At 39.4% G+C, this 15,492-nt stretch overlaps 1 protein-coding gene across 2 annotated transcripts in view; it reads right to left on the bottom strand.

Annotated features, from left to right (window-relative positions):
* DNA2 (DNA replication helicase/nuclease 2) overlaps positions 1 to 15,492 on the bottom strand; it is a 52,461-nt gene that overhangs the window by 18,408 nt on the left and 18,561 nt on the right. For both annotated transcript variants that reach the window (XM_046026274.1, XM_046026273.1), the window contains 5 exons: positions 11,811 to 12,030; positions 8,585 to 8,702; positions 7,317 to 7,482; positions 4,966 to 5,160; positions 2,478 to 2,708 (listed from right to left, as the gene is read on the bottom strand). In XM_046026274.1, the coding sequence (XP_045882230.1) occupies positions 2,478 to 2,708; positions 4,966 to 5,160; positions 7,317 to 7,482; positions 8,585 to 8,702; positions 11,811 to 12,030 (930 nt within the window). The remainder of the gene's footprint in view (positions 1 to 2,477; positions 2,709 to 4,965; positions 5,161 to 7,316; positions 7,483 to 8,584; positions 8,703 to 11,810; positions 12,031 to 15,492) is intronic.

Raw genomic sequence — 15,492 nt, forward strand, 5'->3', positions numbered from 1 at the left:
CTTTAAATAAATTCACTTTGTTTTAACAGAGATAAATATACTTTATGTCACAACTACAAATAGGGAAAAAAATGGTTTTTTAGAAAAAGATTTTAAGTAACCTGTACACTCAATGTGGGGTTCGAATCCAGAGATCAAGAGTTGCATGCTTGACTGAGCGAGCCAGGCACCCCAAAACGGTTCTTTTTAAGAATTTATTTATTTATTTGACAGAGAGATCACAAGTAGGCAGAGAGGCAGGCAGAGAGAGAGGAAGGGAAGCAGGCTCCCTGCGGAGCAGAGAGCCCGATGCGGGGCTCGATCCCAGGACCCTGAGATCATGACCCGAGCCGAAGGCAGCGGCTTAATCCACTGAGCCACCCAGGCGCCCCCCAAAACGGTTCTTTTTAGAAGGAGAAAATGAAATGGTGAGTGCCCAGAGTGCTACAAGTAAGCTTCATGGCTAACTGGGGATCTAGCCTGCCTGTGTTCATGTGGTGAAGAGAACTAGGTAAGATCACATCCACATTAGCATCATGAAACAATATACTAACCAAACCTTAGCAGTTTGGTAGTTCCTCAAAATGCTAAACTCAATTTCACCAGTAAGCATCTACAAAGGAGTAAAAATATATTTACATATGGACGCTTGTGGGGTCTCAGGTGGTTAAGAATCCGACTCTTGATTTCAGCTCAAACCACGATCTCGGGGTCCTAGGACTGAGCCCCACATTGGGTTCTGTGCTCAGTGGGGGGTCTGCTTCTCTCTCTCCCTCTCCCCCTCACCTCACTTATACTCACTCCAAAATAAATAAATCTCTAAAATATATATATATGTGTATATATATATATTCATGTAAAAATTTTTTTTTTTTTTTTAAGATTTTATTTATTTATTTCACAGAGAGAGATCACAAGTAGGCAGAGACGCAGGCAGAGAGAGAGGCAGAGAGAGAGGAGGAAGCAGGCTTCCTGCGGAGCAGAGAGCCCGATGCGGGGCTCGATCCCAGGACCCTGAGATCATGACCTGAGCCGAAGGCAGCGGCTTAATCCACTGAGCCACCCAGGCGCCCCTCATGTAAAAATTTTTATGTGAATATTTACAGCAACACTAGCCTTAACACCCAAAAAGTAGAAACAATTCAAATGTCCATCAGCTGGTGAATGGATGAGGAAAATGTGGCCTATCCACATAATGGAATCTTATTCAGCCATAAAGAAAGAAGGTACTGGGGCACCTGGGTGGCTCAGTTGTTAAGCATTTGCCTTTGGCTCAAGTCATGATCCCAGGGTCGTGGGATCAAGCCCCGAATGAGGTTCCCTGCTCATCGGGGAGTCTGCTTCTTCCTCTCCCACTCCCCCAGCTTGTGGTCCCTCTCTCGCTGTCTCTCATCACATAAGTAATTAAAATCTCTTTTTTAAAAAAAGAAGAGGGGCACCTGGGTGGCTCAGTGGGTTAAAGCCTCTGCCTTCGGCTCAGGTCATGATCCCACGGTTCTGGGATCAAGCCCCGCATCAAGCTCTCTGCTCGGCAGGGAGCCTGCTTCCTCCTCTCTGTCTCTGCTTGCCTCTTGGCCTACTTGTGATCTCTGTCTGTCAAATAAATAAATAAATAAATCTTTTAAAAAAATAAGTTAATGAGGGGCACCTGGGTGGCTCAGTGGTTTAAGCCGCTGCCTTCGGCTCAGGTCATGATCTCAGGGTCCTGGGATCCAGCCCAGCATCTCAGCAGGGAGCCTGCTTCCCCCTCTCTCTCTGCCTGCCTCTCTGCCTACTTGTGATCTCTGTCTGTCAAATAAATAAATAAAATCTTAAAAAAAAAAAAAGTTAATGAATGAATAAATAAATAAATAAAAGAAATAAGGTAATGATAAATGCCAAAACAAAGATGAACTTCAGAAACATTATGCTAAGTAAAAGAAGCTAGGCAAACAAAACAGAACAAAACAAATCCCCAAACCCTATGATTCTATTTCGATGAAATATCCAGAAGAGGGGCACCTAGGTGGCTCAGTCGGTTAAGTATCTGCCTTCAGTTTGGGTCATGATCCCAGGGCCCTGGGATCAAGTCCTGCATCAGGCTCCCTGCTCAATGGGGAGCCTACTTCTTCCTCTCCTTCTGGTCTTCCCCCTGCTCCTTCTCTCTGTTACTCTTTCTCTCTCTCAAATTAAAAAAACGAAACAGTATGCTAAGTAAAGAAAAGCCAGTCACAGAAGATTATATATGATCCCATTTCTATGAAATGTTCAGAACAGGCATACCTACAGAGACAGAAAGGAAACTGGTGATTGCCTAGAGTAGAGGGAATGAATATCAAAGGGTACAAGGGTTCTTTTTTGGGGTGATGAAAATATTCTAAAAGTGATTTTGGTGATGGCTGCACAACTATAAGAATATACTAGAAACTATGAATAATGGTTTAAATGAACAAACTGTGAATAGGATGCAATTTATACATCCATAAAGCTGTCACCCCACCAAAGGAACATTTCATTACCTGTCTAATAAGCAGGTTACTGATGTCACGTTAATCTCCTTCACATATCCCCTAGATAAAGCAAACAGTGTTCTCTCTTCTCCACTTAAAATAATTCTATCACCTGCCATTAGATTTGTGACAGGCATGTCACCATTTTTACGTCGAAAATTATGTAAATATTGTCCATCACAAATTGTTTTCACACATTCTGTTCTAATCAGGTTTCCAATGCAGTTACCACTCTCCTCCCTATGAAACAGAAAGAGAGAAAGCTTCCATTTACATCATACATATAAATACCATATTAGCATTTTCCCACAATTTACTTGTCCATCTGGCCCCTGGAAGCCATAATGCTGACTCATTCATTTTTACATTTTTCACAATCTACATTAAACTGTTAGAAATGCTGAGCTAACATTCTATTAGTTTAAAAATAATCTCTCGTCAAAAGACCTCTAGACGAGTGCTAAGTAGCACATCCCTTCTTGCAGCCACAGGCTGGGATCTCTGAACAACATGTGTATCAGTACTTTGAACTCTGAATGACATCCCTACTTCCTATGCTGATACACGTAACAATGAGGAAGACAAATGGTAATACTTTTCCTGAACTTGATGTTCTTTAGTATTTACAAGAGGATTTATAATCACTATTATTAAAATAATAGCAAGCAAACTGATAATTCCAATGCTTCCAAGAAGCAAGTTTTAAGCATTTACAATTTCTCAGGCACAACTTTTAAATTACAGCTTTGGAAGCTTGTTGGTATGTACACTTGACATATTCACTGTGCTGACATGGTCTATCAAAAACAACTTAAATTTTATCCACTGTAATGATTCCATCAAAAACAACTTAAATTTTATCCACTGTAATGATTCCTTGTGTTAAAATTTACTGTTAAGGAAATAAGGATCCAATTATTTCTAAAGTCACATTAAAATCGATATTCATTCTAAAAGTTATAAAAAAGAGATCAAAAACAATGGAATACTACATAAAGAAAAATACTATGCAAAGATATACAGAATTACTTCTTTATAAACAACTTGTAAAAAAAAAATAGATCTCTATAGGAAACAAACTGAGGGCTGCTGGAGGGGAGGTGGGTAGAGTGATGGGGTAACTGGGTGATGAGTATTAAGGAAGGCACTATAACTGGGTGTTGTACACAATGACTCACTAAACTCTACCCCGAAACTAAAAAATAAAAAATTAAAAAAAAATTTTATAATAAAAAATAGATTTCACAAAATAAAAGATCGGCCACGTTTAGAAAATTTGAATCTAGGGGCGCCTGGGTGGCTCAGTGGGTTAAAGCCTCTGCCTTCGGCTCAGGTCATGATCCCAGGGTCCTGGGATCGAGCCCCGCATCGGGCTCTCTGCTTGGCAGGGAGCATGCTTCCTCCTCTCTCTCTCTGCCTGCCTCTCTGCCTACTTGTAATTTCTGTCTTGCAAATAAATAAATAAAATCTTTAAAAAAAAAAAAAGAAAATTTGAATCTGGGCACCTGGGTGGCTCAGTGGGTTAAGCCTCTGCCTTCGGCTCAGGTCATGATCCCAGGGTCCTGGAATCAAGCCCCACATCAGGTTCTCTGCTCAGCAGGGAGCCTGCTTACCCTCCTCCCTCTCTGCCTGCTTGTGATCTCTGTCAAATAAATAAATAAAATCTTAAAAAAAAAAAAATTTGAATCTGTATCAAAACTTAATGAAAATATAAACTTTTTAAAGACTAGTATTTAAATATTAAGTAAAATGTCATTAATTTGTACACTACTACTATGTTAAAATTCACCTTATATTAAACTTTATGCTTTTTTCACTGATGAAAAAGGACTAAAACTTTTTATTTTTTTATTTTTATTTTTTAAGATTTTTTATTTATTTATTTGACAGAGAGAGAGAGAGATCACAAGTAGGCAGAGAGGCAGGCAGAGAGAGAGGGGGAAGCAGGCTCTCTGCTGAGCAGAGAGCCCAAGGTGGGGCTCGATCCCAGGACCCCAAGATCATGACCTGAGCCGATGGCAGAGGCTTAACCCACTGAGCCACCCAGGCACCCCAAAAGGACTAAGAATTTTCAAAATAAGATTTCTCAAGTGGTGCCTGGGTGGCTCAGTCATTATGCATCTGCCTTCGGCTTAGGTCATGATCCCAGGGTCCTGGGATCGAGCCCCGTATCGGGTTCCCTGCTCAGCGGGGAACCTGCTTCTCCCTCTCCCACTCCTTCTGCTTGTGTTGCCTCTCTCGCTGTGTCTCTACCAAATAAATAAATAAAATCTTTAAAAAAAAAAAAAAGAGATTTCTCAAGACATATTTAACTACTGAAAGTAAGAATAGTGCTCTACTTAGAAACAATTCCTTGACAACCATCTACAGTTGGCATGAATATATGAATATTCTCTAACATGATATCATGTATCCTATATTTCTCATGAATTCCAAATACCATCCCATTAGGTAATCCAAATTACTGAAGTTTTACTGTATTAGATAGACCACTTACAATTCTGAAGCAGGAATTAACCAGATATGTTGGTGATTCTTTTTATTATCCTTTGACTTTGACTCCAGGGTTAGCAATAGACACCAAAGGCTGAAATACTCTAAGTGTGTAAGCTGTAGATGTTGGGTTTCTTCTTTTATTTTGGGCAGCATGCCAATTGGGACTGAACTGTCATCCATCTGTTGTTCCACTGCTCTAAAGAGAGATGTACATAAAACATTTTACTGGCTGGCTATAAAAATGAGGTTATTTCCCAGGGTCCTGGGATTGAGCCCTACATCGGGCTCCCTGCTCAGCGGGAGGTCTGCTTCTCCCTCCCTCACTCCCCCTGCTTCTCCCTCTCTCTCCCCCCTGCTTGTGTTCCCTCTCTCACTGTCTCTCTCTCTGTCCAACAGATAAATATATATATTTTTTTAAATGGAGAGGGGCACCTGGGTGGCTCAGTGGGTTAAATCCTGTCTTTGGCTCAGGTCATGATCCCAGTGTCCTGGGATCAAGCCCCACACCGGGCTCTCTGCTCAGTGGGGAGCCTGCTTTCCCCCTCTCTCTGCCTGCCTCTCTGCCTACTTGTGATCTCTGTCAGTCAAATATAGACAAATCTTTTTTTTAAAAAGTCTTTAAAAAATGGAGAATTATATGGAGTATCAATTGTGCTTAATATTAACTTCTGGGGGCACCTGGGTGGCTCAGTGGGTTAAAGCCTCTGCCTTCAACTCAGGTCATGATCCCAGGGTCCTGGGATCGAGCCCTGCATGGGGCCCTCTGCTCATCAGGGAGCCTGCTTCCTCCTCACTCTCTACCTGCCTTTCTGCTACTTGTGATCTCTGTCTGTCAAATAAATAAATAAAATCTTTAAAAAAAAATTAACTTCCGAATTTTTATATAAAAACAATTATAAGATAGCATACAAAACATAGAGAATAAGATTTTCAAAAAAAACGTGCTTGTGCTACAGGCCCAAACTTCCCAAAGCTCATTGTCCTCAGCATTAAGAAATAATTTATTTGATATAATACTTTGAAAAGTCCTTTATGGGAATTTTTAGGCTGAATAGGAAATTTTGGTCTTGATTTGATCTTGTTTCCTACTCTGTATTTACATCTAACTAATTGTTTGTGTCTTTCAAAGCTTTCACTGGCCTATGAAGGTATAAATACAAATAACTGGTCTTAAGACAGCTAATAAACTTCCCATATGTAGAAAAATAGACATATAGGCACCTGGCTGGCTCAGTCAGTGGAGTATTCAACTCTTGATCTTGGGATTGTAAGTTAGGGCCCCATGTTGGGTGTAGAGATCACTTAAAAAAAAAGAATTTTGGGGCACCTGGGTGGCTCAGTCAGTTAAGCATCTGTCTTCAGTTCAGGTCATGATGACAGGGTTTCTGGATCGAGCCCAGCGTTGGGCTCCCTGCTCAGCAAGGAGTCTGTTTCTCCTTCTCCCTCTGCCACTCCCCCAGCTCATGTTCTCCCCACCCTGTGTCAAATAAATAAGTAAAATGATGGGGAAAAATTTGTATAATATTTAAAATTCCTGGGGCACCTGGGTGGCTCAATCATTAAGCACCTGCCTTCAGCTCAGGTCATGATCCCAGGGGCCCTAATTGAGCCCCACACTGGGCTCCCTATTTAGCAGGAAGTCTCCTTCTCCCTCTAACCCTCCCTCCTCTCATGCTCTCACTCTCTTTCTCAAATAAATAAAATCTTTAAAAACAAAACAAAAAAAAAGTCGTATAACATTAAAGATTCCTGGGGCACCTGGGTGGCTCAGTCAGTTAAGCATCTGCCTTCCGCCCAGGTCATGATGCGAGTGTCCTCGGATCAGTCCCGCATCAGGCTCCCTGCTCAGCGGGGAGTCTGCTATTCCCTCTGCCTGCTGCTCCCCCAGCTTGTGTTCCTCTCTCTGACAAATTAAAGAAAAAAAAATTTTAAGTTTTTTTAAGTTATCTCTACACTCTACATGGGGTTCAAACTTAAAACCCTGAGATCAAATCACATGCTCCCCTAAATGAACCTGCCAGCTCCCCCTTAACAGAAGATTACCCCTTCTTAACCAGATTCCTAAGTCCTAAAAGTATTTCATTTCCCCAGAAACTGTCTGCAACAAGATTAAAATAACCACTTTTGAAAGAAGTTTAAAAAGCATTCTATTATTCCCCAAGGAAATGGGCTGGTTACAAAATAAGAACTGTGGTCTGTTTTTTTCTATTCCCTTCATTTTAGAAATACTACCCACAAAGAAAAATCACTAAAATGAAATCATCAGTTACAGATCAGACAACAAAGTTAAATCATTTTGAGCTAAGTAAACACTTAACTGGAATTAATACTTTGGGAAGAAAATGTTTTTACCTGCTATAAAGAGCACAGTTGCCAATTTGTGAACAATATTTACAAGTTTGCTGGTCCTCAATTATTTGTGGTAAAGGAGCAAGCTTTGTCTTCTCCTTTTCAATAGCAGATTTACTAATACGGTGAAACAAAGAGAATGCCATCTGGTTTCTTAGCCTTAATAATTCTATGGAACAAAAGATGGGTGTATGTTTAAGAATTAAGTTTATTTATATATCTTTCTCTTGTAAAACTTTCAGATTCAAAAGCATAAAATGAACATTCTTATTTCCCATTATACTAGAATAACTGTTAACATTTTGGTGTATATTAAAAAAAAAATTGGTACATATTTGCTTAAATTTTTGTTCACTTCGTAAGTTTTTTTTATTATTAACATATAATGTATTATTTGTTTCAGGGGTACAGAAATGTGATTCATCAGACTTACACAATTCACAGAGCTAACCATAACACATACCCTCCCCAATGTCCATAACCCAGTCACCCTATCCCTCCCTCACACCACTCCAGCAATCCTGTTTGTTTCTGGAAGCTAAAAGTCTCTTATGGTTTGTGTCTCTCTCTGGTTTTATCTTGTTTCATGTTTTCCTCTCTTCCCCTATGATCCTCTGCCTTGTTCCTTGTTTCTAATTGACTTATTTTACTTAGCATAATACCCTCTAGTTCCAGCCAGGTTGATGCAAATTTTTTGATGGCTGCAGAGTATTCCATTGTATATACAGATCACATCTTCTTTATCCATTCATGTGTTGATGGACACCTAGGCTTTTTTCATAGTTTGGCTATTGTGGACATTACTGCTATAAACATCGGAGTTTATAGTGACCCTTTGGGTCACTTCATAAGTTCTTTTAAACAGACATATATATATATCTGATAACTAGTAAATATTGTGAAGTTGATTTTTTAGCTAAATGGTAAGGATAAATACAACTATCTAGAGTGTCTCAATAACACAGGAAGTTTAAATAAATTTTGTATAATAAAAATTTGTATAATAAAAATAAAACCTTTCAAAAAAGGTTAAAGATGTTTTCAAATATACAGTATATTGTTAAAATTCCTTTTTAAAAAAATACAACTAAAAATAAATAAAGAAGCAAGCAAATAAATAAATAAAACCACAACTATATATTATAACCTGTATTAGGCCTAGCAAGTACAGTGAATGATTTTTCAGGTATATCTACAGATGACCAAAGGTTAAAGGAAAAAAAAGAAACAAACAACACCCAGAGAAGTAACTGGAGAGAGAACAACTCAACCTCTTTTATCAAGATGGTTGGCAGGCACAGGGTACATGCGGCCAGTCTTGAGGTAAAGGAGCAGGCCGGCCTCTGGATCAGCTCTCCTCTCTTGGCTCAGCAGTGTGTACAGAATAAGCTGTGAAAACATTGTACATTTTGTCAAATAAAAGTTTAACTTTCATATGTCCATGCATGTTTAGCAATCAACACTGTAACTGTAACTTTAAAATCTGTAACTTTAAAATCAAGAGGTCAGGACACAGGGGTGCCTCAGTCAGTTGAGCAAACAACTATGGGTTTCAACTCAGGTCATGATCTCATGGGTTGTGGGACCCAGCCTCACAAACAGCTCCTCGCTCAGCAGACAGTCTGCTTGAAAGATTCTCTCCTGGGGTGCCTGGGTGGCTCAGTCATTAAGTGTCTGCCTTCAGCTCAGGTCATGATCCTGGGGTCCTGGGATGGAACCCCGCATCGGGATCCCTGCTCAGCGGGAAGCCTGCTTCTCCCTCTCCCACTCCCCCTGCATGTGTTCCCTCTCTTGCTGTGTCTCTCTTTGTCAAATAAATAAATAAAATCCTAAAAAAAAAAAAAAAGATTCTCTCCCTCTGCAACCTCCACTGCATGCACACAAAAATAAATCTTAAAAAATAAATTAAAAAAATCAACAGGTCCATTAAGCTATTTCCATTTTGAAAATAACATTAGGCAAATTAATAAAGATAACACAATAATTCAATGTAAATATTGAACTTCTACAACACAAACACTTGTCTATGCTTCCAGTTTTACACAATAAAGAAATACATAGAGAGATGCTTGGGTGGCTCAGTTAAGTGCCTGCTTTTGGCCCAGGTCTTAATCCCAGGGTCCTGGTATTGAGCCCCAGGTCAGGCTCCCTCCTCAGTGGGGAGTCTGCTAATCCCTCTCTCTCTGCCCCTTCCCTGCTTGTGTTCTTTCTGTCATCCTCTCTCTCTCAAATAAGTAAATGAAATATTTTTTAAAAAATACATAGAGGGGCACCTGTGTGGCTCAGTGGGTTAAAGCTTCTGCCTTAGGCTCAGGTCATAATCCCAGGGTCCTGGGATCGAGCCCCGCATTGGGCTCTCTGCTCAGCAGGGAGCCTGCTTCCTCCTCTCTCTCTGACTGCCTCTCTGCCTGCCTGTGATCTCTGTCAAATAAATAAATAAAATATTTTTAAAAAATAAAAATAAAAATAAAGCCTCTGCCTTTGGCTCAGGTCATGATCCCAGGGCCCTGGGATCAAGCCCTGCATGGGGCTCTCTGCTCAGCGGGGAGCCTGCTTCCTCCTCTCTCTTTCTCTCCGCCTCTCTGCCTACTTGTGATTTCTCTGTCAAATAAATAAATAAAATCTTAAAAAAACAAAACAAAACAGAATTTTTCTTAAACAGTAAATATTAAGGAAGGTTTCCAATAAATTAGAGAGGGAAATTAGCCAAATTATATTTTACATTCTGAAGTTAACAGTCCTTAGACACTACTTCCCCTGTTTAAAATAAATGAAAAAAATAAGTAAATAAAATAAGTGAATTAAACACTAAAATGCATATTATTTATGTCATAGTTACTAGGACAACTAAATGAGACTAACTCTACAAAGCTCACTGTTTTTTTTACACAACATGAATCATTATTAGCTGCCTTAAATTTATGTGGTACTCTCCAAAGAAACCATCTAAAACAAGTTAGAAATAGTTGGTTTACAAGTCATGAAACCACCTCAGCAACAATAGCAAGTCATTTAGTCAGATACAACCTGCAAAGAAGCTAGTATGTTTTCCAGGACAAGATTAAAATGTTGAATGATTTATGTGTTTGTTTATTTTTTAGTAGGTTCCGTACCCAGCCTGAAGCCCAGTGTGGAACCAGAACCCTCACCCATGAGATCAAGACCTAAGCTGAGATCAAGAGTTGGAAGCTTGGGAGGCATGGTTGGCTCAGCTGTTAAGCATCTGCCTTCAGCTCAGGTCATGATCCCAGGGTCCTGATGCACCCCTCCCCCAGTGCCCCAGCTCATGTTGTCTCGCTCTCCCAAATAAATAATACATAAAGCATGAAATTCCAAAACACCAAGACCAGTCACTATAATTAACATACCTAGGTAGGAGAAAAGAAAGATTGATGTTAATTACTTTATGTCACTATAAATAATACAAATTTGAGATAATTTTGAAGGACAACAAAAGATTGTTATGTTTACCAAAGAGAAGGAAAGATTAATAAGAACTTGAATTTAACACAATGGTAATAAGACATGGTTCTATATTTCATTTTATTTTTTTAAAGATTTTATTTATTTATTTGACAGACAAAGATCACAAGTAGGCAGAGAGGCAGGCAGAGAGAGAGGAAAAAGCAGGCTCCCTGCTGAGCAGAGAGCCTGCTGATGCGGAGCTCGATCCTAGGACCCTGGGATCATGACCTGAGCTGAAGGCAGAGGTTTTAACCCACTGAGCCACCCAGGTGCCCCTATATTTCATTTTAGATAATAATCATTAAAATCAGATTAAGAGACAAGGATAAAAGAATGGACTTAGACTGGATTTTTTTTTTCTGTGTGTTTTTTTAAGATTGTATTTATTTATTTGACAGAGAGACAGAGTGAGAGAGGGAACATAAGCATGGAGAGTGGGAGAGGGAGAAGCAGGCTACCCTCTGAGCAGGGAGCCTGATGCAGGGCTCAATCCTAGGACCCGGGGATCATGACCTGAGCCAAAGGCAGGCGCTTAAGGACTGAACCCTAGACTGATGTTTTCTAAGAGTATCCTATGTTAGATGTTACATGAAAACAATAGCCCCATGTTAAATTAAGTTTAGAAAACAACAGGTTTAAACATACCTAAACCAAATCCATATTACTTTGATTTCTCAGAAACTTTAATAGGCTACCATGCATCATTAAATTTCCAAATATACTTGGTTTCAGCAAATTTTATCACCAAAGAATTCTTTAGGAGTATCTGTTTAGACCAGTAGTTTGGCAACATAAACTTGGCAACACTCTCTTATAAATTCAGCTGTTGTATTTCTTCACTAGAGAAAACTTTTGGCTAGCCGTGTACACATTTATAAACAATTTGAGTACTCTGGATACATCCCAAATTGAAAAGTACTATATGAACCTTAAATAAAAATTACCCAAATTGAACCAAAATATATAAAGCAGACCTACATTTTTCAGTGTACTAAATATTCACACAATTTTCTTACTAAGACTTATACCTACCTGACTACGGTGTTCAATAGAATTTAATTCTTTGCCAGTTTTAAGTTCCAGTGGCATTATCTTATATTTTGTTTTACATCCTCGATGTATTTTCACACCAACTGTGACATCTATTTTGCCTTTCAATCCAAACCTCGGGGACCAAATGCTTTCTTCAATATCCAATGAGTTTATGACTTCAATATTACATGTTGAATTATTGTTATTACCATCACTCGGCCTAAAAAACGAAACACAAGAATACTTCCTTAGAACACTTAGCACTTTTCTCACATTCTGGCACTGACTCTATGACACAGAGGATTCAGGAATGGGAGACCATCCACACATTTTCACAGAAGTGATTCTCAAAATGTGGTGCCTAGACAAGCATCATCAACATCACCTAGAACTTCTAATAAAAGCAAATTCTCAGGCTCCACTCCAGACCTACTCAATCAGAAAATCTGCAGGTAAAACCCAGCAATTTGTTTTACAAATTTCGCAAGTGATTCTGATGCATGCTTAAGATTGAGAACCGCTGGCCAATGCCTCTAACTCACATAATCTAAGTCTTAATACTTACCATCTATACTTTTGAGTTCATTCCTACTATAATCTTCCTAACTCAGGCCTTTATCTCCTCAGGCCTAGATTACTACAAGTATCACTATTTGGACCTAATGAAGCTACAATACCAACCTGATTATTCTGATATACAATTATTACACAGGTTAATATAAAATGGCTTGCATGTGGTTGCACCCAAGGTAGCAAAGTCTGTGTTCCTTCACTGATACCATATTAAACTGTGTAAGAACGAGCTGTCTTTCCCCATCATCCATGCGGTATGAAGCCTGATTATCAAAAACTTTGCTCCTACACTCCCCATAACAATCTAAGGACATCATGTGCACCTACAATTCCTCACTGTTTTCTTTACTTAAATGTTAAATGAATCCTTTTCTGTCACTACCATTATTTAAAACTAAGTACTCAGCATTGTTTTTTTGGTTTTTTAAAGATTTTTATTTATTTATTTGACAGAGAGAGAGAGATCACAAGTAGGCAGAGAGACAGGCAGAGAGAGAGGGGGAAGCAGGCTCCCTACTGAGCAAAGAGCCAGATGTGGGGCTCAATCCCAAGACCCTGAGATCATGACCTGAGCCAAAGGCAGATGCTTAACCCACTGAGCCACCCAGGCACCCTTCGGCATTGTTTTTTATATTACAAAAGAGGTTCTGAGTCTACTATCCTAACTTAAATAACCAAGAGCACAGGAAGAGAAAAATATATATGTAAACATCAAAGGAATTAGGAGGTGAAAATAACTTTGAAAGTCTCCTACCTAAGGCTCTTATCTAAGATTTATTCATTTTCAGAGCAGTAAATTATTCAGCAGGAGAGAAGTCAGATAGCACCAACTTTTATTAAACCTATACTAGACTCAAAGCCAGAGAAGATACTAAATCTAATAGAAATCTTACATGAAAAGGACAAATTTTCTAGTAATAAAATATATTTTAGATAATAAAAATCGAGACTTGGGGGGCACCTGGGTGGCTCAGTGGGTTAAAGTCTCTGCCTTCAGCTCAGGTCATGATTCCAGGGTCCTGGGATCGAGCCCCGCATCAGGCTCTCTGCTCGGCGGGGAGCCTGCTTCCTCCTCTCTCTCTCCGCCTGCCTCTCTGCCTACTTGTGCCCTCTCTCTGTCAAATAAATAAATAAAATCTTTAAAAATAAGTGTTAATAAAATAAAATAAGAATTGAGATTTAAAAAGCTTAAGAATTCTATCAGAATACAGGATTTAGTTGACTTTCATTTGCTAATTTCATGTTATTTAGATCAGCAGCTACTTCTTAACAAATGAGAATATTTTCTAAGAGAAAAAAATGACGTTTCAGTAATTTTAACTGTTTCAGATTAAAAATACAGTCTCCAGGAATATATGTATACTTCTGCAGTCTCTGAGGAAGACAACAGAGGAATTCAGGGAAGCTACAACTTATCCAAAATTTCTTAAATATTATTCTGTTTTCTTTCTCCAAATGTTATCTAATTGTGTTATATATTTAAATATGCTCCTATGAAATTAAGCAAACTTCATTATTCATAAAATATCACATGTATACTTAATAGAAGATAGGTGGGGCGCCTGGGTGGCTCAGTGGGTTAAGCCGCTGCCTTCGGCTCAGGTCATGATCTCAGGGTCCTGGGATCGAGTCCCGCATCGGGCTCTCTCTCTCTCTCTCTCTGCCTGCCTCTCTATCTACTTGTGATCTCTCTCTGTCAAATAAATAAATAAAATCTTTAAAAAAAAAAAAAAAAAAAAAAAAAAAAATAGAAGATAGGTAATGAAACTTTTAACATTGCTACTAAAATTCATTCCTCTAGAAAATGGAAGTAATGTGATTTTGTTTTTTGTGTTTCTTAAAATTTTATTTATTTATTTGACAGAGAGAGATCACAAGTAGGCAGAGAGGCAGACAGAGAGGGAGGGAGAAGCAGGCTCCCTGCTGAGCAGAGAGCCTGATGCGGGGCTCAATCCCAGGACCTGAGATCATGGCTTAAGCTGAAGGCAGAGGCTTAACCTACTGAGCCATCCAGAAGCCCCAGTAATTTGATTTTAGACCTAGGTCTGTGGAATAAATGACAGTATTTCAATTTAACTGCTATGATTTTAACCAAATAATGCTGTAAAACTCCGATGGAGAATATGATACCGTAAAGATGAAGATTTACTCTTACTACCTATGGGTGAGAAAGCTTGTCTCCTTAAATGGCCTTTAAAGGTCTCATTCTCTGTGCTAAAGTCTAAGAAAGATTTTTTTTTTAAGATTTTATTTATTTATTTAACAGAGGGAGACACAGCGACAGAGGGAACACAAGCTGGGGGAGTGGGAGAGGGAGAAGCAGGCTTTCCACTGAGCAGGGAGCCCGATGCAGGGCTCCATCCCAGGACCCTGGGATCATGACCTGAGCTGAAGGCAGAAGCTTAACGACTGAGCCACCCAGGCACCCCAAGATTTTTTTTTAAGGTGGCTGTAAACTGCTGCAAAAATGACACAAGCTAAAATACAGAGGAGCTCTTCCTTCACAGACATAGAAGATTCCATTGGAAGTAACTGAAACAAAAAAAAGTCTTATACCAAGATACAGAGAGGAGGACACTGGGCTGGGAATCAAGAATTATTACTGTAGACTCAGCTCCACCACTGTTTTTTCACATAAAACCTGGAAAAGTCATACCACTCACTGGATCTCAATTTCCTTACGTGAAACTAAGAGTTGACCTCAAAAATCCCTCTCAGGAATCTGAATCCTACACCTTCCCTGGCTTCCTATCAGGAAGGCTTGTTCCAGGCTACCTAATTCCTTACTGGTTCATCATAAGCCTCCCCAGCCTCATTTGATTGATTCTACTCCTCTCTCCCTCTTTCCTTACATAGCACACTCTTCCATGCCTCTTGTTGCCCTACATGTTCTCTCTAAGCAATGCCCTCCAGGTCTATGTTTTCAACTACCACCAGTAGAGAGTTCTTGGAGGGGTTTAGTCTCCCTGGAACACCAGGTCCTAGCACGATGCTGAGCAGACACTGCATGGAATACGTGTTTGCTGAATAGCTAAGCCCATGGGTCAGTGAGGAAATGGCAGCTTACCACTGCAAAAACAATGAATACATTTTAACCAAAAGAAAAAAC

The sequence above is a fragment of the Meles meles genome, chromosome 13, assembly GCF_922984935.1.
Source record: "Meles meles chromosome 13, mMelMel3.1 paternal haplotype, whole genome shotgun sequence".
Taxonomy (NCBI): Eukaryota; Metazoa; Chordata; class Mammalia; order Carnivora; family Mustelidae; genus Meles; species Meles meles.